This window comes from Rana temporaria, chromosome 3, assembly GCF_905171775.1.
Source record: "Rana temporaria chromosome 3, aRanTem1.1, whole genome shotgun sequence".
Lineage (NCBI taxonomy): Eukaryota > Metazoa > Chordata > Amphibia > Anura > Ranidae > Rana > Rana temporaria.
The window spans coordinates 221873067-221896425 of NC_053491.1; the positions used below are offsets into that span (position 1 = coordinate 221873067).

Below are 23359 nucleotides of genomic sequence, written 5' to 3' on the forward strand. Positions count from 1 at the left end.
CCCCAAAAAGTGTCCAATTTGACTGCCACAATGTCACAGTCCTGCTAAAAATCACTGAATGTCGCCATTACTAGTAAAAAAAAAAAAAAATGTATAAATGTATCCCATAGTTTGTAGCTATTTGAAGCAGCAAGCTGCCCATAGTATAGATGCCAGCGCCGCCAAGGGAGGACACAGGGTGAGGTACACTGCTGGATCTTGGGACAGGTGAGTGGCTGTTAAAAGTCAACAGCTACATTTTTTTTGTAGCTGCTGATTTTTAAAAAACACAAATATGACAAACTTCACTTTAAAGAGGAACTGAACTCTGTGACCAAAAATAAAGATGAACAGAAGGCAAATGACTGATCATGAGTATAGCCTGTGGTATCCCTGTAGCTTATATTTTCCACATTACTGAGTTACTAATATATATATATATATATATATATATATATATATATATCTCTTGTTACAACTTCTTAAATTGTCACATAAGTGATGTTGCATTTAATACGCTTTACATACTGCCTGAAATTACAATATCACTGTGTAGTCTGTAATTTCTCTGCAACTTTTGTAGTGACTGCTGAAATGAATATACAAATAGAGCTTGAATATATGACAAGTAATACAAGTTCACAGGCATGACTGATCCTCTGATGACATTTACTGAGGCCCTGTCACTGCTGTCTTCAGCTAGTTGGTCCTGTAGGGTAACCCAAGTACTCTTGTTATTTATTGTCAGATGAGCAACCACATAAAACCATCTATTAATCATTCTGTCTTTCAGGAGAGAGATGCTCTACTCGGTGAACTTTCTTATATCACCAATGGTAAGAAAGTTGGCAGGAAACTTCAAGACACATTTGCCGATTCCCTCCGTCATGTGAATAAACTCCTTAATGGTAAATTTGGCTTCACGTCTCGGAAAGTTCCTGCTCACATGCCACACATGATTGACCGTATCGTTATGCAAGAACTTCAGGATTTGTAAGTATACTTGTCACCAGGTGGCTGGCTCAGATGAAGTGCCTTCTCCCCTCTCTTGACAGCTTTTCTTTCCGTTTGAAGTTGTAGCCAGCATTCTAAATACCACAATAATTATGTTCCCTATACATCGCTATGCTCACACGATAATGTAAAGTATATTATTTCGGGGTGATGTTCTGGACTTTTAGTAGCTATCACAGCAAGCTGATTTTTTTTTTTATGCCATCAATTGTCGCCACTGTGCCCATCACACGCAGCCACTGTGCTAACGCATGCAGCCACTTGTGCCAACACACGCAGCCACTGTGCCACCACACGCAGCCACTGTGCCACCATAAATTGTCGCCACTGTGCCAATCACATGCAGCCACTGTGCCAATCACATGCAGCCACTGTGCCAATCACATGCAGCCAACTGTGCCCATCAAACGCAGCCACTGTGCCAATCACACGCAGCCACTGTGCAATCAATTGTCGCCACTGTTCCCAAACGCAGCCACTGTGCCAATCACACGCAGCCACTGTGCCAATCACACGCAGCCACTGTGCCAATCACATGCAGCCACTGTGCCCATCAAACGCAGCCACTGTGCCCATCAAACGCAGCCACTGTGCCTATCACACGCAGCCACTGTGCAATCAATTGTCGCCACTGTTCCCAAACGCAGCCACTGTGCCAATCACACGCAGCCACTGTGCCAATCACACGCAGCCACTGTGCCAATCACACGCAGCCACTGTGCCAATCACACGCAGCCACTGTGCCCATCAAATGCAGCCACTGTGCCCATCAAATGCAGCCACTGTGCCAATCACACGCAGCCACTGTGCCAATAACACGCAGCCACTCTGCCCATCAAACGCAGCCACTCTGCCCATCAAACGCAGCCACTGTGCCAATCACACGCAGCCACTGTGCCCATCAAACGCAGCCACAGTGCCATCACATGCAGCCACTGTGCCAACACACGCAGTCACTGTGCCATCAATTGTTGCCACTGTGCCATCAATTGTCGCCACTGTGCCCATCAAACGCAACCACTGTGCCATCACACGCAGCCACTGTGCCATCACACGCAGCCACTGTTTAATCAATTGTTATTGATTAAACAGTGGCTGCCTGTCCCCCTCCTGTGTCATGTCCCCAGCGTCTGTCCCCCTCCTGTGTCATGTCCCCAGCGTCTGTCCCCCTCCTGTGTCATGTCCCCAGCGTCTGTCCCCCTCCTGTGTCATGTCCCCAGCGTCTGTCCCCCTCCTGTGCCATGTCCCCAGCGTCTGTCCCCCTCCTGTGCCATGTCCCCAGCTTCTGTCCCCCTCCTGTGTCATGTCCCTAGCGTCTGTCCCCCTCCTGTGTCATGTCCCTAGCGTCTGTCCCCCTCCTGTGTCATGTCCCCAGCGTCTGTCCCCCTCCTGTGTCATGTCCCCAGCGTCTGTCCCCCTCCTGTGTCATGTCCCCAGCGTCTGTCCCCCTCCTGTGTCATGTCCCCAGCATCTGTCCCCCTCCTGTGTCATGTCCCCAGCATCTGTCCCCCTCCTGTGTCATGTCCCCAGCGTCTGTCCCCCTCCTGTGTCATGTCCCCAGCGTCTGTCCCCCTCCTGCGTCATGTCCCCAGCCTCTGTCCCCCTCCTGCGTCATGTCCCCAGCCTCTGTCCCCCTCCTGTGTCATGTCCCCAGCCTCTGTCCCCCTCCTGTGTCATGTCCCCAGCCTCTGTCCCCCTCCTGTGTCATGTCCCCAGCCTCTGTCCCCCTCCTGTGTCATGTCCCCAGCCTCTGTCCCCCTCCTGTGTCATGTCCCCAGCCTCTGTCCCCCTCCTGTGTCATGTCCCCAGCCTCTGTCCCCCTCCTGTGTCATGTCCCCAGCCTCTGTCCCCCTCCTGTGTCATGTCCCCAGCCTCTGTCCCCCTCCTGTGTCATGTCCCCAGCCTCTGTCCCCCTCCTGTGTCATGTCCCCAGCCTCTGTCCCCCTCCTGTGTCATGTCCCCAGCCTCTGTCCCCCTCCTGTGTCATGTCCCCAGCCTCTGTCCCCCTCCTGTGCCATGTCCCCAGCCTCTGTCCCCCTCCTGTGCCATGTCCCCAGCCTCTGTCCCCCTCCTGTGCCATGTCTATAACAAGTACTCGTACCAGTTGTCCAACAATGATATTTACTGCTTTTTATAAAGAAATACAATTGATTTTATGCAGTATTGAGTTTAGCCTTTTGGCCCGGCCCTCCAAAATATTTTTAGTTTCTCATGTGGCCCCATCGAAAAAATAATTGCCCACCCCTGCTCTAGGATGAGGTAACAATCTATTATACTTGTTTTACCTCCAAGTAACATAAATCTATATAGATGTCAATTTGTATAGAAAACAATCAATATGTATGGGACAAGAGTATAGCAGTATCTCAGTATCACCCCCATATGGTACTATCAAATGCATCCCCAAAACTTTTGTAAGTTATATAACTGGGCATACTTACCAGTATGGTCTTAGAGAATGCGGATGGCAGCTACTACTGTTCACCTGTCCCACCATGAATTTTTCATGGTGGGACAGGTGAACAGTGATAGCCGTCATCCGCTTCCTCTATTTTTAATGATGGGACAGGTGAACAGTGATAGCCGCCATTCGCTTCCTCTTTTTTTCATGATGGGACATGTGAACAGTGATGGCTGCTATCCGCAGCCTCTAAGACCATACTGGTAAATATATATATATATATATATATATATATATATATATATATATATATATATATATATATATAAATATATATAAATATATATATATATATATATAAATATAAATTACAACTGTTTTGTGTATACATATGATAGTACCATATGGGGGTGATATTGAGATATTGCTATCATTGTGAACTATACATACACTATGCATTGTTTGCTATACAAGTTGACATCTATATAGATTTATGTTACTTGGAGGTACCTAAAACAAGTTACCTCACCCAATGAGAATTTACATTTATTGTCATGAAACATACTTTTAGATTATTGAAATAAAAGTAACCACTCCAATGACATAATGGTAGGCTAATTGGCTCCTGCCTAAAGTGACACAGGACCTTAGATCGTAAGCTCATTGAGGGACTGATTTGAATGTACAATATGTGTTAACCGTTGCGTTAGTTGTTGGTGCTATATAAATACCTGTAGTAGATAGATACTATAGATATATTTAGGAAGAGCTTTCTTTTGGTGGTATTTAATCACTGCTGGCTTTTTTTATTGCTTTGCTAAAAAATGACAAAAAGCTAACAATTATGAGGAAAAAAAAAAGTTTTTCTTCATTTGTTATAACATTTTGAAAATAAATGATCTTTCTTCAGAAATTTAGGCCAAAATGTATTCTGCTACAGTACATTTTATTGGGGGGAAAACAATCGGTGTATACTATTAAGTAGAGCTGCACGATTCTGGGAAAAATGAGAATTGTGATTCTTTTGCATAAAATGAAGATCACGATTCTCTCACGATTCTCAAAAATGTATTTATTTAAAGTTATTTTCAACACAAAACGGAGCTTATGTGCTTAAATACAGTATATGTAAATCTGACGGACTGTTAACATGTTAAATTTTAAAAGCCGCAGCAAACCTGCTGACCTTACATCTAAACAGTCTGTCAGATTTACATATACTGTTTTTAAGCACATAAGCTCCGTTTTGTGTTTAAAATAACTGTGAATGCTAAAATGTTGGGTGAATGTTGGGTGTAACACGATGTCCGCTTGCCCCCTTCTCACTAACATTACTGTGCAGGAGTGTGGGGTGGAGCAAGATGGCGGTGATGAAACGTCACTTCCTGACGAGACAGCCGCCGCCGGGTGTACCAAGATGCCTGGAGCTAGGCCAAAGCCAGGGACTTTACTATGGCCGCACCCGAAAATCGCGTGTCATCCAGCCTGGAGATCGTGTGTGTGTGTGGGGGGGGGGGTGTTAATCGAGATTGCTTTTCATGATTAATCGTGCAGCTCTACTATTTAGTCTGTTGGAAAGTTATTGCGTCCACAAACTATGATATATAATACTGTATAGATGAAAATTGATCTGTACTGATGGCCTATCTAATTTTTTAAGCTTTCGAAAACGCCAATACAGCACAAATACTCCGCAAAATTACCCCTTTTTTTGGAAAGTAGACAGTCCAAGGTATTTAGCAAGAGTCATGGCGAGTTTTTGTTATTTTTTTAACACTGTATGACCAGAGCAATACAGTGTAACCAGTGTTGTCCTGCAAAGGGAGGACCCCCCCCCAGCAAAGCACCTTGCCCCCATGTTGATGAGGAAAAGGGCCACTTCCCCACAACCCTGGATCATTCGTTGGTTGTGGAGTTGCTTGGAGTAACGTATTAGAATCTGGAAGCACCCTTTACCAATGGGACCCCCAGATTCTGCCCCCCCCCCCCATGTAAATGATTACCCCTACTCATTCACCAAGAAAAGTCCCCTGATGTACATCCAACGTTGTCCAGCGATGTAGGTCCGCGGGAAATCACAATGAGCACAGGTACTATGTTGAGTAAGCCTTACTGCAGTATTTTTCATTTGGTTCTGGATTATGCACAAAATTACTGGCAATAGGCTTTATGATAACTCCATTTCAACATTGTTTCCTGGATGGCATCATTTGCGGTTTTAGGAGTGATTCCTGCTATTCTAAAAATTATAGAGATGGCCCATTGAAGCTCTTTAATCTTTAAGAAATATGTTTTGTTGTCCTTTAGTACTAGCAAACGAGTTTTGTATTGATCCCTGTCTTAAACCGAATAATTTACTTAACATAATTGTTATAAAAAAGGACCTTGAGTGCAAAGGAACTTCTGCATGCTGTAAATAACAAACCTTACTTTCCATTAACAGTTTTCACCTTTTGCACACTTTACGGTACATTTAGCTATTTATTTAATGGCAGTCCTCTTTAAAAAGAAAAAAAAAACACTTTAAAATGTGTTGACTTGATCCAGGTATGCATCTCTTTGTTGTGAAATGGGTTCTTATTATCTGTGCAGGTTTCCACCAGAATTTGACAAGACATCAGCGCATAAAGTGCGTCACTCAGAAGATATGCAGTTTGCCTTTTCCTTTTTTTACTATCTGATGAGTGCCATACAGCCACTAAATATCTCCCAGATATTCTATGAAGTTGACACTGATGGCTCAGGAGTATTATCTGACAGGGAGATTCGGACGCTAGCGACAAGAATAAATCAGTTGCCACTGAGTTTACAGGTATAACATTAAAGATATTGCTGTTAAAGTTTCTACATGATGATAATTTTCATGCGCCCAATTCAAGGAAGAACCCTGCCTACATAATGTTGTACTGCTTAACCAAAATATCTATAAAGAATAGATGGTGAGCACATATATATATTCACTGGCCACTTTATTAGGTACACCTGTTCAATTTTTTTGTAACACAAATTGCTAATCAGCCAATCGCATAGCCGCAACTCCAACTCAATGCATTTAGGCATCTAGACGTGGTGAAGACATAGTTCAAATCAAGCATCAGAATGGGGAACAAAGGGTATTTAAGTGACTTTGAACATGGCATGGTTGTTGGTGCCAGACAGGCTGGTCTGAGTATTTCAAAAACTGCTGATCTAAACCCTTGGGGGTTTTTCACCTTAATGCATTCTATGTATTAAGGTGAAAAACCTCCTTTAGTGTAGCAGCCCTCCAGAACCCCCCTTTTACTTACTTGAGCTCTGTCTTTCCAGTGCCGGGAACAAGCACATCTGCTCCAGCCGCTGTCTCGGGTCCTGATTTGATAGATTGATAGCAGCGCAGCCATTGGCTCCCGCTGCTGTCAATCAAATCCAAATGACACGGCGGCGAGCCGAGTGCCGCCGTTTGTGTCAATGGATGCAGCAGCAGAACTCTGTAGCGCTTCCCTGTGGGGTCATTCAATGCAGGGAGGAGCCAGGAGCGCTGTGGAGGGATCGGGGCCACTAGGTGCAAAACTCTTGCACAAAGGAGGCAAGTAATAACATGTTTGTAATTAAAAAAAAAAAAAAAAACGAAGCTTTACAATCACTTTAAGGCAGTTCTGAAGGCAAAAGGTCCAACCCGGTACTAGCAAGGCTTACCTAATAAAGTGGTGAGTGTATATATACTGTGACATCCTGTATATAGTGTGGCTCATAATGTACTCTTTAAATGGTTTTACACTTTTCAACATGTAGACCGTTTTCAAATGCTAAAAACGGCTGATATTCAGGTATGAGAACAGTCCAGATAATGGCATGGATGGGGTTTCACAAGTGGAAAATCCTTTTTACAAGTATAGATTTCACGACTGTATGCAAACACTACCCCTTCAAAATATACTGGCAAGTGTCAAGCTTCTGTGGAGCGGTGTTTGTTTGACAGATGATACATAAAAATAAGAAGGCACTCCCTGGATTATACGGGGTCTCGTCTGAAGGATGCTTCAGATGCTTTCATTGCTTTCGTAACCACATAACCAAAACGAGAGCGCAGAGAAATATATGTGCTGCCATTATTGCCTTATTATGAAAATGCTTATTTTCTGACTGTTGGCTGGAACAAGAAAAGTGTTTTAACTTCACTTGCTGCTTACTTGTTTCAGATCAGTGAGACAAAGGCAATGAATTACTAAATCATCTGGAGAGTGCAAAATCTGGTGCAGCTTTGCATAGAAACCAATCATTTTTTTATTTATTTTTTGTCAAAGCTTAATTAAACAATCTAATGGCTACCATGCGCAGCTGCTCCAGATTTTGCACTCTCCAGTTTTAGTAAATTTCCTCCATAGTATTTCCCTTTTTTTACACAAAATAATAAAGGCACGATTTTTTTGCAGGAAAAAAAATGTGCATTTATTATTTATTTTTCGTACATCACGGGACACAGAGTGACATAGTAATTACTATGTGGGTTATAGAGTCTACCTTCAGGTGATGGACACTGGCACACCCAAGACAGGAAGTCCCCTCTCCTATATAACCCCTCCCATATCGCGAGTGCCTCAGTTTTTTCGCCAGTGTCTTAGGTGTTGGTCACGATTGAAGAATTGACAAAGCTTTGCTTATAGTTCCTTTGTGGCCTAAGCAAGCTAAATCCGGATCTGTTCAAAGTGCTTCATAGCCAAAGTGGACGGTACCCGGGCCTCGGTTAAGAAGAACAAGGTTTTGCCTGTAATGCCTCTCCTTTGGAGTGCTGGATCCTGGGTTCCAGTTCTTTGGTCAGACCCAATACCAAAAGTTTCTGGCAGGGTGCGGTACAGGTCCAGGGGAGTGGTGATCCTAGCTTTGGACCCCGCTCCCTGAAGGTCTTGCGACAATGCCTGCCGTGATGGGCGAAGGTTGGGTTATCTGTTCCTAACAGAGCCCTGCGGCGTGGAAAGGTAAGTGAAGGTCCCTTTAAGTTGACATGTTTTTTTCCTGCCTGTTTACCCTAGGGGTTCATTGCCTACTGAAAGGATGCCTATACCTGTGAAACTGGGGATTGAATTCCTTCAGTTTTTTAATGACATTTTCTTGTAGGTTTATACCACTGGAGGGTGCTCCAATCCATCTTATATTGTCTATCTTGAGGCTTACCTTGTGTAGCAAGAGTATATCTGGGACAGTGTACAGGAGGTTGTTCTAGCAGCCCCTGGTTCCAACTGCTCTCCCTATCTTTGCCATAAGAAACCATGCTCCCCTCATTACACGACTCACCCACGGCTCACAAAGCCTGCGGCGGTCCCCCTCCTCCTCCCTCTCGTTCCTCCCTCAGCTTAGCGGTCCGGCAGTGCCGACATGCAGGCACAAACTTCCTGAATGTAGAGGGATCGAGTGACGGAAGGGGACGGAGCTTGGTGTGATGACGCTCCGGGTCCCCCGACTCGTTCTGCGCATGTGCGGAGCTCCTCTGCCTTATAAAACAGTCTCTATGAGACGCCCTGGCGTGCGGATTGACTCAAAGCGTGGGGCTGGTGATTGTGACAAATTACAAGTGGTTTGGCATACAAACAGGCAGTGATACAGGCATTCCCAAGACACATTGACTTGCATCTAAACTGACCTTTGTATAGCAGCTTATATGCTGGTCTATAGTTCAGTAGTGGGTGCGTTTTGGCTGCGAGTACATTGGCTTTGCGCTTAGGACTATGCCTTCTAAGGGACCAAAGGGACCAAAAATCCTAAAAAGCCAAGGGGTTCGCCGTCGGGCTCTGACTATCTCGGTCAGGCTTCCGCTGTACCTCCCTCCCCTGATAAGTCAGAGGTAGTTGCCCGGGGTTAGCCATCAGGGTTATTGGGTGCTGCGTCTCCCCTCAGCCCACCTGCTCCTGTATTTGTGACAGAAGAGGTTTTTGCCTCAGCTTAAGGGAGATTGAAACAAAGTTTGGCAGCAATAATCGCTTCCTCCCTGCCAGAAAGGAAGCGGGCCAGGTCTCCTTCCCCTATTTCACAGTTTGTTACAGCTGAGCAATTGTCCCAGAATGAGTTTGACTTGCCCTTGGACCAGGCAGAGGGACACTCACCGTTTTCAGCCTCACAGACGGAAAAATTGTTGTTACAGTCCCTGACAGCAATGGTTCGATCAGCGTTTAAATTGCCCCTGTCAGAACCGGCAGCTAGCTCTGTTTCTTCTTTGGGCTCTTTGAATGCCCCTCAAGCTAACTGCTCCTTTCCTGTTCATCCTTTATTGGAGGGACTCACTTATCAGGATTGGGAACATCCGGATAAACTTTTTTTTCCTTCTAAAAAAAAATTCTGTTTCGTATCACCAAAAAGTGGAGTATTACTACTGTGTACGCTGCTATCTACTGTGTAAACAAAACTCTGACTTGTCCAGTGGACAATGTACAGATGTTCAAAGATCCTACGGACAAAAGGTTGGAAACGTTATTAAAAATTTCCTTTGCTACGGCCGGTGCGGTAGCTCAGCCTGCAGTGGCAGCTATAGGCATCTGTCAAGCCCTGAAGGATCAAATGAAGCAGGTTTTGAAAGATATTCCTGCTCAGCAAGCTCGCGATTTGGCGGACTTGCCTAGGGCGTTATGTTTCATGGTAGATGCTATTAAGGATTCAATCCATCAGGCCTCCCGCCTTACGCTCCTATTGGTACACATGCGTAGGCTACTATGGTTGAAAAAGTGGGCAGCCGAGACGCCTTGTAAAAAGCTCCTAGCTGGTTTCCTGTTTCATGGGGAGCGATTGTTTGGAGAAGACTTGGATAAATATATTCAAAGAATCTCGAATGGGAAAAGTTCTCTCCTGTCAGTCAAGAAAAGATTCAGGGGCCCACCTCTCCTGTTCCAGGAACTTCATCATCTAAACAGTGCCGACGGCCTCCCCGGTCAAATCCATTAGGAAAGGCTCAGGGGCAGGCCCAGGGTCACAAGAAATCCTGGAACCTTAAGCCTGGTAAACCAGCCCCTAAGTCGGCATTATGAAGGGTTGCCCCCACTCGCTCGGGTGGGGGGAAACCTTTGGTTATACTCGGGGGCTTGGCGGGAGGGGATTCAAGACAGCTGGGTCCTCTCCACAGTGTCCCTGGGGTACAAGATGGAGCTACGGAATTTCCTCCCCCTCGCTTTCTAACATCAAGTGGTACAAGGGACCCAGTAAAAAGAAAATCTCTCTTTTTGGCATTAGACCGACTGTTGTCCCAAGGATACAAGTGACTTTCTTGACAAACTGGGGCCTTCTTCGACATTTAATGATGGATGGAAACTTGCCACAATGGACATTTCTTTATTGTACACTTGTATACCTAATGATACCGGCCTACGGGCTGTTGAATATTTTTTGACCAAACAGGGTTCCCCTGGGTTACCGAGTGCCTATATATTAGAATGTCTCGAGTTTATCCTGGTTAACAATCACTTTAGGTTCGAGAGGAGGACGTATACACAAATTCGAGGGACAGCTATGGGGAGCTCTGCAGCTCCCTCATTTGCCAACCTATTTGTTGGCTATCTCGAGGAAGTATACATCTCTGTCCCCCCTATTCGGTAAATATGTAAAAACAATGGATGCGGTATATTGACGATATCTTTTTTTATTTGGATGGGGAGCGAGGCTGATTTTGGTAGGTTTGTTCCTAAATTGTGTTTTTCCAGGGATAGTATTTAATCCAGAACTTTCAGGTGAACGTATTCCATTCCTTGATGTGCTCATTACCATTACCGATGGTGTTGTTATAACCACATCCTTATACACCAAACCTACCGATAGGAATACCCTGCTGCACTTTTTTAGAGCGCACATCCTACACATTTACGTAAGAACCTACCGATTTCACAGTTCGTACGAGTTCTGCGGATCTGCTCAGATAAGCAAGATAAAAAGAAAGAACTTGATACCATGTATCATAAATTTTTGGAACGTGGGTACCCCAGATCAGTTCTGTATCAGGCTCTTGATAAGGCACTGGTTGGTAATAGTAGGACCTCTGGTCCCATTACTCGCCCCCTGTTTGTTCACACATTCAATCAAGAGTCAGGTACTATCAAACGTGCTACTGAACGTAACCTTAACATATTGCAATCAGATAGATCCTTGGGATCTGCGATCAAAACCAGACCAATGATGGCATACAAACGAGGAAGGACAGTGCGTGAACATTTGGTACAGGCAGATCCTCGGCATAAGTATGCTAAAATCGCACCTAAGATATCTCAGAAAACTGTGTGTTTTAAGTGCTACAATTGCAATGTGTGCAATTTGCTTATTTGTGGTGAGTATTTCTCACACCCACGCATGGGAGGTCGATATCCCATACGGGAATACTTTAACTGTAACACTGATTTTTGTGTTTACATTTTAAAGTGCCCTTGTGCACTGACGTATGTCAGTAAGACCATTGGCCCTTTCAAAAAGCGTTTTCAGAAACATAGAAGCGATATCAGAGTAGCAGAAAGGTTAGCAGGCGGATCCTAACAAACCAGTAGCCTTACATTTTGTGGTAGCTAAACATCAGGTTCATGAATTACGTGGTATGGTGATTAAACATGTCAAATCACCCAATAGGGGGGGTGATCGTGATCGATTACTCCTCCGCTGTGAGGCGTATTGGATATATACTTTAGGTACGGTATAACCTGGAGGACTTAACACTAATCTATCTCTCACATGTTTCATTGAGGATAGATGATAGTTTCTTTATTTATCATTTTTCTCCTCGATCGTATATGATAACACACTGATAACATGTGCATGTAGGTTTAACTGTATCCAGTAATCATTTATTTTCATTGCCAATGCTCAGTTTGAGTGATACCCCATCGGGTATGATTTTATACCATGTACTTTTTTCTTGGGTCTTTCATCCTGTTTTCTCTTTTTTCCTACGCTGAATGTGTATTTATGACACTTTTACTCAGTATGGCTGGTGATTAACCACTTGACCACTGGGCACGTAAACCCCCTTAATAACCAGACCAATTTTCAGCTTTCGGTGCTCTCACAATTTGAATGACAATTACTCCGTCAAACAACACTGTACCCAAATGAAATTTTCGTCCTTTTTTTCACACAAATAGAGCTTTCTTTTGGTGGTATTTAATCACCGTTGGGTTTTTTATTTTTTGCGCTATAAGAGAAAAAAGACTGAAAATTCTGTAAAAAATAATAATTTTTCTTTGTTTCTGTTATAAAATTTGACAAATTTAGTATTTTTTCTTCATTCTTTTGCTTAAATGTGAAAGATGAAGTTACGCCGAGTAAATAGATACCCAACATGTCACCCTTCAAAATTGCACACGCTTGTGGAATGGTGCCAAACTTTGCTACTTAAAAATCCCCATAGACGACGTTGCAGGGTATTGCGGAGTATTGTGGGGTATTGCAGAGTATTGTGGGGTATTGCAGAGTATTGTGGGGTATTGCAGAGTATTGTGGGGTATTGTGGGGTATTGTGTGGTATTGTGTGGTATTGTGTGGTATTGTGTGGTATTGCGGGGTATTGTGGGGCATTGCGGAGTATTGCGGGGCATTGCGGGGCATAATTGCAGAGTATTGCGGGGCATAATTGCAGAGTATTTTGGGGCATAATTGCAGAGTATTTTGGGGCATAATTGCAGAGTATTTTGGGGCATAATTGCAGAGTATTTTGGGGCATAATTGCAGAGTATTTTGGGGCATAATTGCAGAGTATTTTGGGGCATAATTGCAGAGTATTTTGGGGCATAATTGCAGAGTATTTTGGGGCATAATTGCAGAGTATGGGGGCATTGCAGAGTATTGCACAGGGAGGGATGGCTGGATCTGTGACTGCATGTGTCACAGATCCAGCCCGCAGCACCTGCTGCTGCATGCGCTCTCTCCCCTCTCCTCTCTCACACTGTACCGTTCGGTACAGAGAGGAGAGGGAGGAACCGGCGTCATCACATGACGCCGGTTTCTTTACTAGTGATCGCTCCGTCATTGGACGGAGCGATCACGTGGTAAATCGCCGCTATCAGCGGCGATTTACCGTGATCAGCCGGGTCCGGAGGACCCGGCGGTCACGGAGACTCCAGTGTGCGCGCGGGAGCGCGATTCTGGGAGGACGTACATTGACGCCCTCCCAGAGTTAAGCAACCGCCTTGTAGACGTATTTCGTCTATAGGGCGGTTGCTAACTGGTTAAAGAGACCTCGGCTTTTTGTCAGGTCCCAGCAATATGAAATGTATAGACATTGGCCCAGATTCAGGTACGACTTGCGCGGGAGCAAGTGTGATTTGCGCCGCGCAAGTACGCATTTGCTCCCTGGCAAATTTGCTGGTGACCCAGAAAGCAAGCTAAGCCTGAAATGTGCCATTTTTGCACGGAGGCAGTTTCTCTGCCCCGGCGCAATTAAGGGGCAATTTTGCTCAGGGAGCAACTTGCGCTCTCATGGTTTTCCCTCAGCAAATATGCAAATGAGGAACTGCCACTGATTCATAAACTTGCGCGTGTGAGGAGCATTTTGCTCCCAAAGCGCGCAAGCTGTTTGGCCGGGGCAAATTTGCACTTTATAAAAGCAGGGGCAAGTTAGCAACAGATGGCCACAGGTCAGCTGGAGAGCAACTACAGCAGTACCAAGACAGATGAGCTGAACAAGCAGAGCACCCACACTTTCTGGATCTCACATCTGTGTGCCAACATGCCAGGGGCAGCTACAAAATAAAAAAAAGCTCATAATCTGAGCATCAATAAAAAAAAAATAAAAAAAATCTGAGCATAACCAAAAAACAAGCTCATAATCTGAGCCACCAAAAAAAAAAATGGTCATAAATAATTTTTTTCTTTTGGACATCCTTGGCCCAAGGGTGCCCCGGCTCTGGCTCCTCAGACGCCGTGGTGGAGCATGGGGTGGGGGCATCAACCCCTACCATCTCTCCTGGCAGGTGGTGGCGTTGGCCAGGCGGTTGAGGACGGTGTTGGTCTGTCCCAACATCCTCATCTGCCATGTGGTGGTTATCCTCAACTGCCGTCGGGTAAGTCTCCCCTCCTCCCGCACAGCAGCAGTGTTGGCCTCCACCGCACCTGCCAACCTGCTCACCTCCGAAGTTAATAATGCAGTGGCATCCTGCTGTTCAACCAGACAGGTCACAATGGCTGCGCAGTTGCCACTAACATCCTCCAGGGTCTCATTCTGTCGGTCCCCCCGGTCAGCATGGTGGGTGAGGGCCTGCTGGACAGAGGAGGAGGAGGATGCCAGGCTGTCCGCCACCCGCCTCAGGTCTCCCACCATCTCCCCTATATGGTGGGTCTGCCGGGCCTGCTCCTCCTGCAGACCCTCACGGAGGCTGGAGGGTACACCCCTAGTTTTAGAAAGAGCCTTCCTTGGAGGAGAGGCTGGGGCACGAACTGAGGGAGCAGAAGGGGAGGGGGTCACACAGGAGGGAGTGACACTGGAGGGAGGGACACTGGAGGGGGATGATGTTATGGTCGGGGGGGTGGTGGGTCGGTCAGGGATGGTGGGATCCATCCTCCTGGAGGGACACTGCTTCCTCCAGATTGAGGATAACTGCCTCCTCCACCACTTCCTCCTCCCTAGATGGACTCTGGCCGATATCCTCCTCCACCAACATGCCCAGGATCTGCAGAGGGCCTGACTGCACCCCATGATGTTCTGGGGATGGCGTGGGTCGCCCTACAGCCGACGACAGCCCAGCCTCATCATCAACATCTGTGGATGACACAAAACAAAAATGTTGCTGGAGCAACACACTTATCATATGTTCCCTTCTACCCCCTCCCATGATACACAGCAGATATGAGAAACAAAAACTTGTTACATGTTCCCTTCTACCCCCTCATATGTTCACTTCTACCCCCTCCCATGATACACAGCAGATATGAGAAACAAAAACTTGTTACATGTTCCCTTCTACCCCCTCATATGTTCACTTCTACCCCCTCCCATGATACACAGCAGATATGAGAAACAAAAAACTTACCAGTCCCCAAGTCCCCAACAGTGGAGTCATAGCCTGACAGTCCCTCCACCTGCTCCAGCGCTAGACTCTGAGAGATGACCTCCTCCTCCGGATTGAGTCGCACAGAACAGGCTGGTCCTCCTCCGGTGCCCCTGCTGTGCTTTTTAATGAGGACAATTTTGTCCCGGACGCGACGCCGCATGTCCGTGAACTTTTTCTGGATGTCCATCCAAGTCCGGTCCTCAAAGCCCAGGGCATTGATGTCTAAGGTTATCGCTTCAAATATTGCCCTCCTTTGGGCTACGGTAGTATTTTGGCATTCAGCGCTATTCAGAACAGCAGTATGGCGCGTCAGTGCCTCCAGCATGATCTCCATCTCCGCTGCCACAAAATTAGCCTTCCTCTTTTTTTTTTTTGGCCGGGAGGTGCCATCTTGCAGCAAAGGGCAAAATTACCTTGCTCAGTGGGGGGGGGGTGGGAAAAGCAGGATGTAATTTTGCACAGGATCTGCGCAGGTCTGCCCCTATTTATTTGCTCAGTGCAAGCAGCTGGGCAGAATTTGCCCTGAAAATAGGCGCAAACCACTGCTGAGTGGAAAAAAGATCATTTGCATAGGGCACACCCACTTTCACTTGCGCTGCCTTAGGCCCTGATTTTTGCCTTACAAAGGAGCAAGTTAGCAGACAAAAGGAATCCTGAATCAGGTGGCAATTTTTCCAATTTGCCCCAGCGCAGAGCAAATCAGCTGCTCTTCACAGGTGTAACTAAAGGGCAAATCTACCTGAATCTGGGCCCCTGACTGTTATAGCTCTTTTTGAGCATAAAAGATTTTAATAATTTTTGAGAATAGCCAGAGCCTTTGGTGTGATAGCTACACACAGTGTTTTGCACTTGATAGCGTGTTTATCTCAGCATTATTTGTTTTCTTCTTTTTCTTTTTACGTTTTTTACATCCTTTAGATTTATTTATATTATTTGTATTTTATTTATGTTTATTACTTATTATTTATTGTATTTTTTCAGTCTATTCTTTTTTAGTTTTATTTTTCATATTTCTGCATTTTTGTTTATTTTTATTTTATTTTCATTCTAATTTATTTATTTTTATTTTCATTTACTTTTTATTTTAACTTTTATTTATTTTCATATTTATATTTATCTTTATTTCATAATTTTATTTGGTTTTTCTTTTTCCTTTTTCTTTTTTTTTAATTTTCTCAATTTTCCTCCCTTCCTTTTTCTCAACTGGTTCTTTTCTGTCTATCATTTGTTTCCCTTTGGCATGTTTTCCCTTTTGTTTTTGTTTTTGTTTTTTCTTTCTAAGATAGCCTCGCTTCACAGTCTTTTGTTTCTCCGTTTGTCTTTAATTTTTTTCCTCTTCCTGGTTGGCAGCTTGCTTTTCAAGCCTCGCTGCTACATTTCCTCATGCCCACTGATTCGCCTAGTGCGGCACCTGTACGTCACTGGTTGCCGTGACGACGGCGGCACGCACGTTGGCGTCCTGTACGATCCCCTGCAGTGTCCCGAGCAGGTGGCTCTCTCTATATATATTTAATGGTGTTGCACTGACTTTTTTATCACTTGCCTGACGAAGAGGTCCTGCGTGGCCTCGAAACGTTGCATTTCTTGTGATGCTTTCTTTGCATTAAAACTTTTGGACGTATTATACGATCCGTGGTGTGCTGGCGAATATGTTCATATGTTGTCCCAAGGAGTGATCATGGAGGTACCAGTAGAAGAACAAGGTTTGGGTTTCTACTCGAACCTCTTTACAGTCCCAAAGCCGAACAGAGATGTCAGGCCACTACTAGACCTACAAGGTCTAAATCAGTTTCTAAATATCTGATCATTCAGTATGAATTCAATTCGGTCAGTAGCCTCCTCCCTGCAGGGGGGGAACGCAGAAATTGTAAAGATGTCAGTGGGAGACCCATGGATCCTACCGCTTCGTCCAGACCTGCTCGCGCAAGGTCCGATATTCCACTCTTCCTTACGAACTCTAAGTTTGACGGTCTGGCTATTGAATCCTACGTCATAAAGAAGATAGGGCTCTCAACTTCTGTGATTTCTACTATGATTAGTGCAAGAAAGCCTGCGTCCAGACTTATATATTACAGGGTTTGGAAGGCGTATGTGTCTTGGTGTGAAGCCAGGAGATGGCATCCTCGTAGGTATGTCATAGGCAGGATTCTTGAATTTCTACAATTGGGTGTAGACATGAAATTAGCTTTAAGTACCATTAAGGCGCATTCACTAGTCAAGTCTTTTTCTCTTTCGTTCATGGACGGACACAGCAGCAATTGACCTTAGGGCATTATATCCTTCCTTCCAGGAGAGACTAGGCAGAAAAAACAGCACTTCAAGTGTTAAAACACTTTTCAGTACAGCTCCTCCCAGGGGGCGTGGTCCCCCGGGTATAACCCAGTCTCTGACTCAGCAGCTCCAGTTTTTTTCTGCCTAGCGTCAGGAGTAGACATGGCCTTGCTGGAGTCCATGTACTCTGGAATTTTTTTGTGATTTTATTTTATTTTTTTCCGCTTTTTATTTTGTTTTGTTCCTGCATTTTTGAATCTTGAGATTCTACTATCAACTGCCGACTGGGTGACAGGCTGGATCTCGATCCTTGTAGTCCCCCCATGCTCGGCCATCGGCTCAGCTCTGGGTCGTCCACGACATGCCTCGTTGCTCCAGCGGTGGCCGGGGAACTACATGTTCCAGGGCACACATATGACCGGTCTCTATGGCTTTGTCACAGTGTGTCTGGCCGACAGCAATGCCGCTTAGCGGACGTTGGTTCTGTCCGGAATGCCTCCAGCCGGTGGTCGCAGGACGGGTAAGTAGTGACCCCTTGCCCTGGCAAGGTGGTATGGGCTGGTGCTTTCCTAGGGAGGTCGAATGAGGGTCCGCCCTGCTTTCCTCTCTCCCTTCCTCTCCCTCCTTCCCCATGCTGGGTGGCGGGTGTAAGGGGGGGGTCCGCCTGGGGCTCTGTCACTACGGGGGCTGTGCTGCTGTGTGGTGCTATTCATTTTTTGTAGTGCCTTTCCTTTTTCACCATTAAAGGCTTACTTTTTTTAGATTCATTGGTGTGCGGTTGTCCATACCCTGCCTTTAAATTTTTGCCTCATGCATTGCAGGCACCCACCTGTTTCTGAGAGGACATTGATTGCTCAGGTGTGCTCACCTGGAGCAGCAGCTTCTCCCTTCTTATTCATTTGTTGTACTGGAGTTGCTGTGTGTGCTGGGCTCAGTGGGCTGTGTTTTCTGCTGTGTCATTGTTGCTTTAAACACGTGTATGGCCGCCATTTTTGCAGCCCAGGAATTGCTTTCTGAGGGACGGTTCAGAGCGGACAGCACTCTCAGCGCTTCAGCAGCACTATAGCCTGGCCGGGTGGTGAGATACCTGGGTGTCCCCTGCTCTCTGTTTTGCGGCCGGGAGGGTGACCTGTGGGTCTCTTCCTTGCAGTACTAGGGCGGCAAAGCAGTGGGTCAACATGGAATCTGAACAGAGGCTTCTACCCCAACCATGCCTGAGTTAACCCTTAGTGCCCCTGCGGTCTCTGTAGAGCCCATACGGTAGTCCCTTAGGCGTTTATCGCCAGGATTGAAGTGACAAGCGGCCAGAAGGGGGGTAAAAACCCCCTCCCTGCGCCTGCTTCTGGGGACGGCTCTGACACGGAACCAGACCCTGTTGCTGGCTCTGGTTCTGTCATGTCAGATGTTGCAGGCTTAGCCCACACGGTCAGTGAGGATGACTCTGCTTCAGGGTCAGCGCTTGATAAGGCGCTTTTATCACTGCGATGCGGGATACTCAAAAACTTGAGGACGGCGGAGACATCAGAGATGCTGGTCCCTTTTGGGTTCCGCACGCCGCCCCGCAACGCAATAGTGTTTCGTTGTGTTCCTTACCTGGACAAAATATTATACAAGGAATGCAGAAAGTTTTTGATGTACCAAAATACTTTGCGGTCCGTTATCCTCTTGAGGAAGACTTTAAAAAAAAAAAAAAGTCCTCCGTCAGCGGACCCCCCTGTGTCCAGACTGAACAAGTCTACCATGTTACCTGTGGAAGGGGCTCCCGCCTTTATGAACCCCGCAGATAGGAGAGCTGAGGATGTGGCCCGCTCCATGTTCACAGTAGTGGGGTCGGCAGTGAGGCCAGTTTTGACCGGAGCTCTAGTGTCACAGACAATTACCGAGCGGGCAAAGTCCCTGCTGCAGGAGCTGGAGGCGCATAATGCTCCTGAGCTCCGTGTGGGCCTGGCTGACCAGTTGGTGCAGGGCCTGCAGTTTGTCTGTGAATTGGCCCTGGATACGCTCCTCTTGCTCTACAGGGCCTCCGCCTACGCGGTGGTACTATGCCACCTTGTGTGGCTAAAGTGTTGGTCTGCGGACCAAACCTCTAAAAGGTCCTTAGGAGGACTTACCCTTGAAGGGTGTACAGCCTTTTGGGGCGTCCCTGGATGACATTATAGATGCTACAAGGGGGTAAGAGCACTCTGCTCCCGCAATCTGGGAAGGGTACGGAGTCTCGTCATAAGCAGGGTCCCTCCTTTACCTCCCCCAAGCGATTTTTTCGCCCCCAGGTGCGGCAGGAAAACGTTTTCCAGGGTGCTAAGGCGCCCGCTGTAGATCAAAAAGCGCACCTGGTACTGCAAGCCCAACAAGCCTGCGGACAAGCCTGCTTCTGCATGTAGGTCTGCCCCCGCCAGACACTCGGGTGGGGGGCCGACTTTGCGGATGCGCGGCTCGGTGGAGATCCCTCTTTCCGACCGATGGGTTTGCGAGGTAATTTCCTCGGGGTACAAGATACAGTTTCTCTCTTGTCCACCAAACAGATTTTTCCTTCCAGCCTCCAGCTTCCTCCGGTACGCCGGGTGGCCCTGTCAGGGGCTGGTCAGGATCTGCTGGTCAGGGAAGTGATTATACCGGTTCCTTCAAGGGAGCGGTTTCAGGGGTTTTTACTCCAATCTGTGTGTAGTCCCCAAAAAAGGAGGGGGTCCGTCCAGTCCTGGACCTCAATGCCCTTAACTCTTTTGTAAAAGTGCAAAGATTCAGGATGGAATTGTTCGCTCGGTAGTGGCGGCTCTCCATCAGGGGGACTTTATGGCATATTCCCATACGCGCGAAACACCAGAGGTTTCTGCATTTTGCGGTCGAAGAGGACCATTTTCAGTTTGTGGCCCTCCCCTTCGGCCTGGCTTCGACACCACAAGTTTTCATAATGGTGCTCGCTCCGATTCTGGCCCTGCTAAGGCAGCGCGGAATCACTATTGTGGGATACCTGGACGACTTTCTCTTGAGAGCTTCTTTAAGCTCAGACTTAGGAGAGGATGGGTTCATCACCTGCCAGCCCCTCCAAAAGATTTGGGTGGCTACTGAATGCCCAGGAGTCAATGTTGGTTCCGTCCTAGCGACTGGAATACCTGTGGTTGGTTCTGGATTCCTCAGAAGCAAGTTTTTTTCTCTCGACGGAAGAACTCCAGACACTGCAATCTGCGGTGCAGCGGTTTGCGACCCAGCAGTAGTCATCACTTCGCCTTTGCAAGAGAATTCTGGGTCCCATGGTAGCCTCTTTCGAAGCGGTTCCGTATGCCTAATTCCACACCCGAGTGTTACAGAGAGATTCTGTCACATTGGGACAAGCTCCCTTTGTCTCTGGATTACCAGATTTGGGTGAAGTCGCCTGGTCAGGTCTTCCCTAGTGTGGTGGCTGACATCTCTGGTACTTCGGACCGGAAAATTATTTTTGCCGTGCTATCGGACAGTGGTCACGACGGATGCCAGCCTCTCCGCCTGGGGGCGTTCTGGAGTGTCCAGTCAGCCCAGGGCGCTGGACTCAGGTGGAGTCCCGTCTGCCAGTCAATGTTCTGGAGCTCCGGGCTATCAGGCTGCGTCTCCCCAAGTGGTTTCTGGGTCTGCAGGACCGTTCGGTCAGGATCCAGTCCGACAACGCCACGGCCGTGGCATATGTCTACCATCAAGGGGGCACGCGGAGCTCGGCCGCGGTGGTGGAGGTTGCACACATCCTCCGGTGAGCCACAAGGTACGCTCCGGCTCTGTCGGCCGTGTATATTCCGGGGGTGTAGAGTTGGCAAGCCGACTTCCTAAGTCGCCAAACACTGGACCAGGGAGAATGGTCGTTGCACCCGGAAGTGTTTTCAGAGTTGTGCCAAAAATGGGGCACGCCAGGCGTGGACCTTCGGGCGTCCCGTCTCAATCGGAAGGTGTCACGTTTCGTAGCCAGGTCAAGAGACCCTTGGGCAGACGCGTTGGTGGGGTCACTATCGCCTAAATCTGCCCTTTCCCTCCTCTGAAGCTCCTCCCTCACCTGTTGCCCAGAGTGGAAGCGGAGGGGATGCCAACAATCCTGGTCGCTCCGGATTGGCCGCGTCTTTCCTGGTACACGGACCTAGTGCGTCTGGTGGCAGACGTCCCTTGGATTCTACCCCTGAGAGTAGATCTTCTGTCTCAGGGTCCGATTTTTCCTCACCCTGCTTTACAGTCGCTGGCTTTAACGGCATGGCTGTTGAAAGCCAGGAGCTGGAGGTCCGAGGTCCGTCGGACTCGGTGATCTCTACCATGCTACTTGCACGGAAGTCTACTTCACGTAGGATTTGCCATCGTACGTGGAAGGCCTACATCTCTTCGTGTGCAGAGATGAAAGGACACCCCCACACATACGTGTTGTCCCAGATGCTGCTGTTCCTACAGCGGGGAGTGGGTCAAGCTCTCGCCTTAAGTACGGTTATGGGTCAGATTTCGGCCTTGGCTGTTTATTTTCAGCGACCATTGGTGACGCACTCCCTGGTGCGTACGTTTGTACAGGGGGTCAGGCTTATGACCTTCCTGTGTGTCCTCCACTGCCTCCGTGGAACTTGAATTCGGTCCTCTCGGTGCTTCAAAAGGGCTCCGTTTGAGGACATTTGGTAATTATCCTTTCTCTCTGTCCCAGATGGTGGTCTTTCTTAGTAGCCATTCCTTCGATCAGACGAGTTTTTGATCTGGCGGCCTTGTCTTGCAGGCCTCTTTTATAATGAGGACATTGTTTTACTATCCTTATGTCCTCAGCCGAAGAACTCAAAGGAGGCCACGTTACTTCCCTTGGACGTGGTGCGAGTCCTATGGGCGTACTTGTCTGCTATGGCTCCGTTCCGGAGATCGAACTCACTGTTCATGTCAGTGAATGGTCCTAAGAAAGGTCTGGCGGTCTCGTCGGCCTCCATTTTCAGGTGGATCAGACAGGTCGTGCTCCAGGCATATGCCCTAAAGGGGCGGGCGCCTCCCTTTCTGGTTACGGCGCATTCGACCAGGGCGGTTGATCCCTCTTGGGTTTTCCGCCTTTAGGCGTCTGTTTTACAGGTGTGTAAGACAGCGATCTGGTCGTCAATCTACACCTTTTCAAGTTTTACAAGGTGGATGTGAGTGCATCTGCGGATGCCTCCTTTGGCCGCAAGGTTTTGCAGGCGGCTGTTTCAGGTTGAAGTTCCTCCGTTGAGGAACTCTGGTTTGTTTGGGGTGAAGCTTAATTGCTGTGTTTTTTCCCCACCCCTCAAATTTTTTGACACTGCTTGGGGACGTCCCTAATGTCAATTGCTGCTGTGTCCGTCCATGAACGGAAGAGAAAATAGGATTTTTGTACTCACCGTAAAATCCATTTCTCTGAGTTCACGGACGGATACAGCACCCACCCCTCCTTTTTGTTTGTACTGCTTGTAACGAACTTGAGCTGTTGAGTCAGAGAGTGGGTTATACCCAGGGGACCACGCCCCCTGGGAGGAGCTGTACTGAAAAGTGTTTTAACACTTGAAGTGCTGTTTTTTCTGCCTAGTCTCTCCTGGAAGGAAGGATATAATACCCTAAGGTCAATTGCTGCTGTGTCCGTCCATGAACTCAGAGAAATGGATTTTACGGTGAGTACAAAAATCCTATTTTTGCAGGGGGTGAGTCAGATCAATCCGCCAGCTAAGCCCCCCTTGTGCCCATGGTTCTATCAGCACTGCAAAGACAGCCCTTTGAACCC

General features: G+C 47.2%; 1 protein-coding gene across 1 annotated transcript in view; it reads left to right on the plus strand.

Moving 5' to 3' along the window:
• GNPTAB (N-acetylglucosamine-1-phosphate transferase subunits alpha and beta) overlaps positions 1 to 23359 on the plus strand; it is a 134704-nt gene that overhangs the window by 79837 nt on the left and 31508 nt on the right. The window contains exons 14-15 of the mRNA XM_040344292.1: positions 773 to 972; positions 5987 to 6206. Of these exons, the coding sequence (XP_040200226.1) occupies positions 773 to 972; positions 5987 to 6206 (420 nt within the window). The remainder of the gene's footprint in view (positions 1 to 772; positions 973 to 5986; positions 6207 to 23359) is intronic.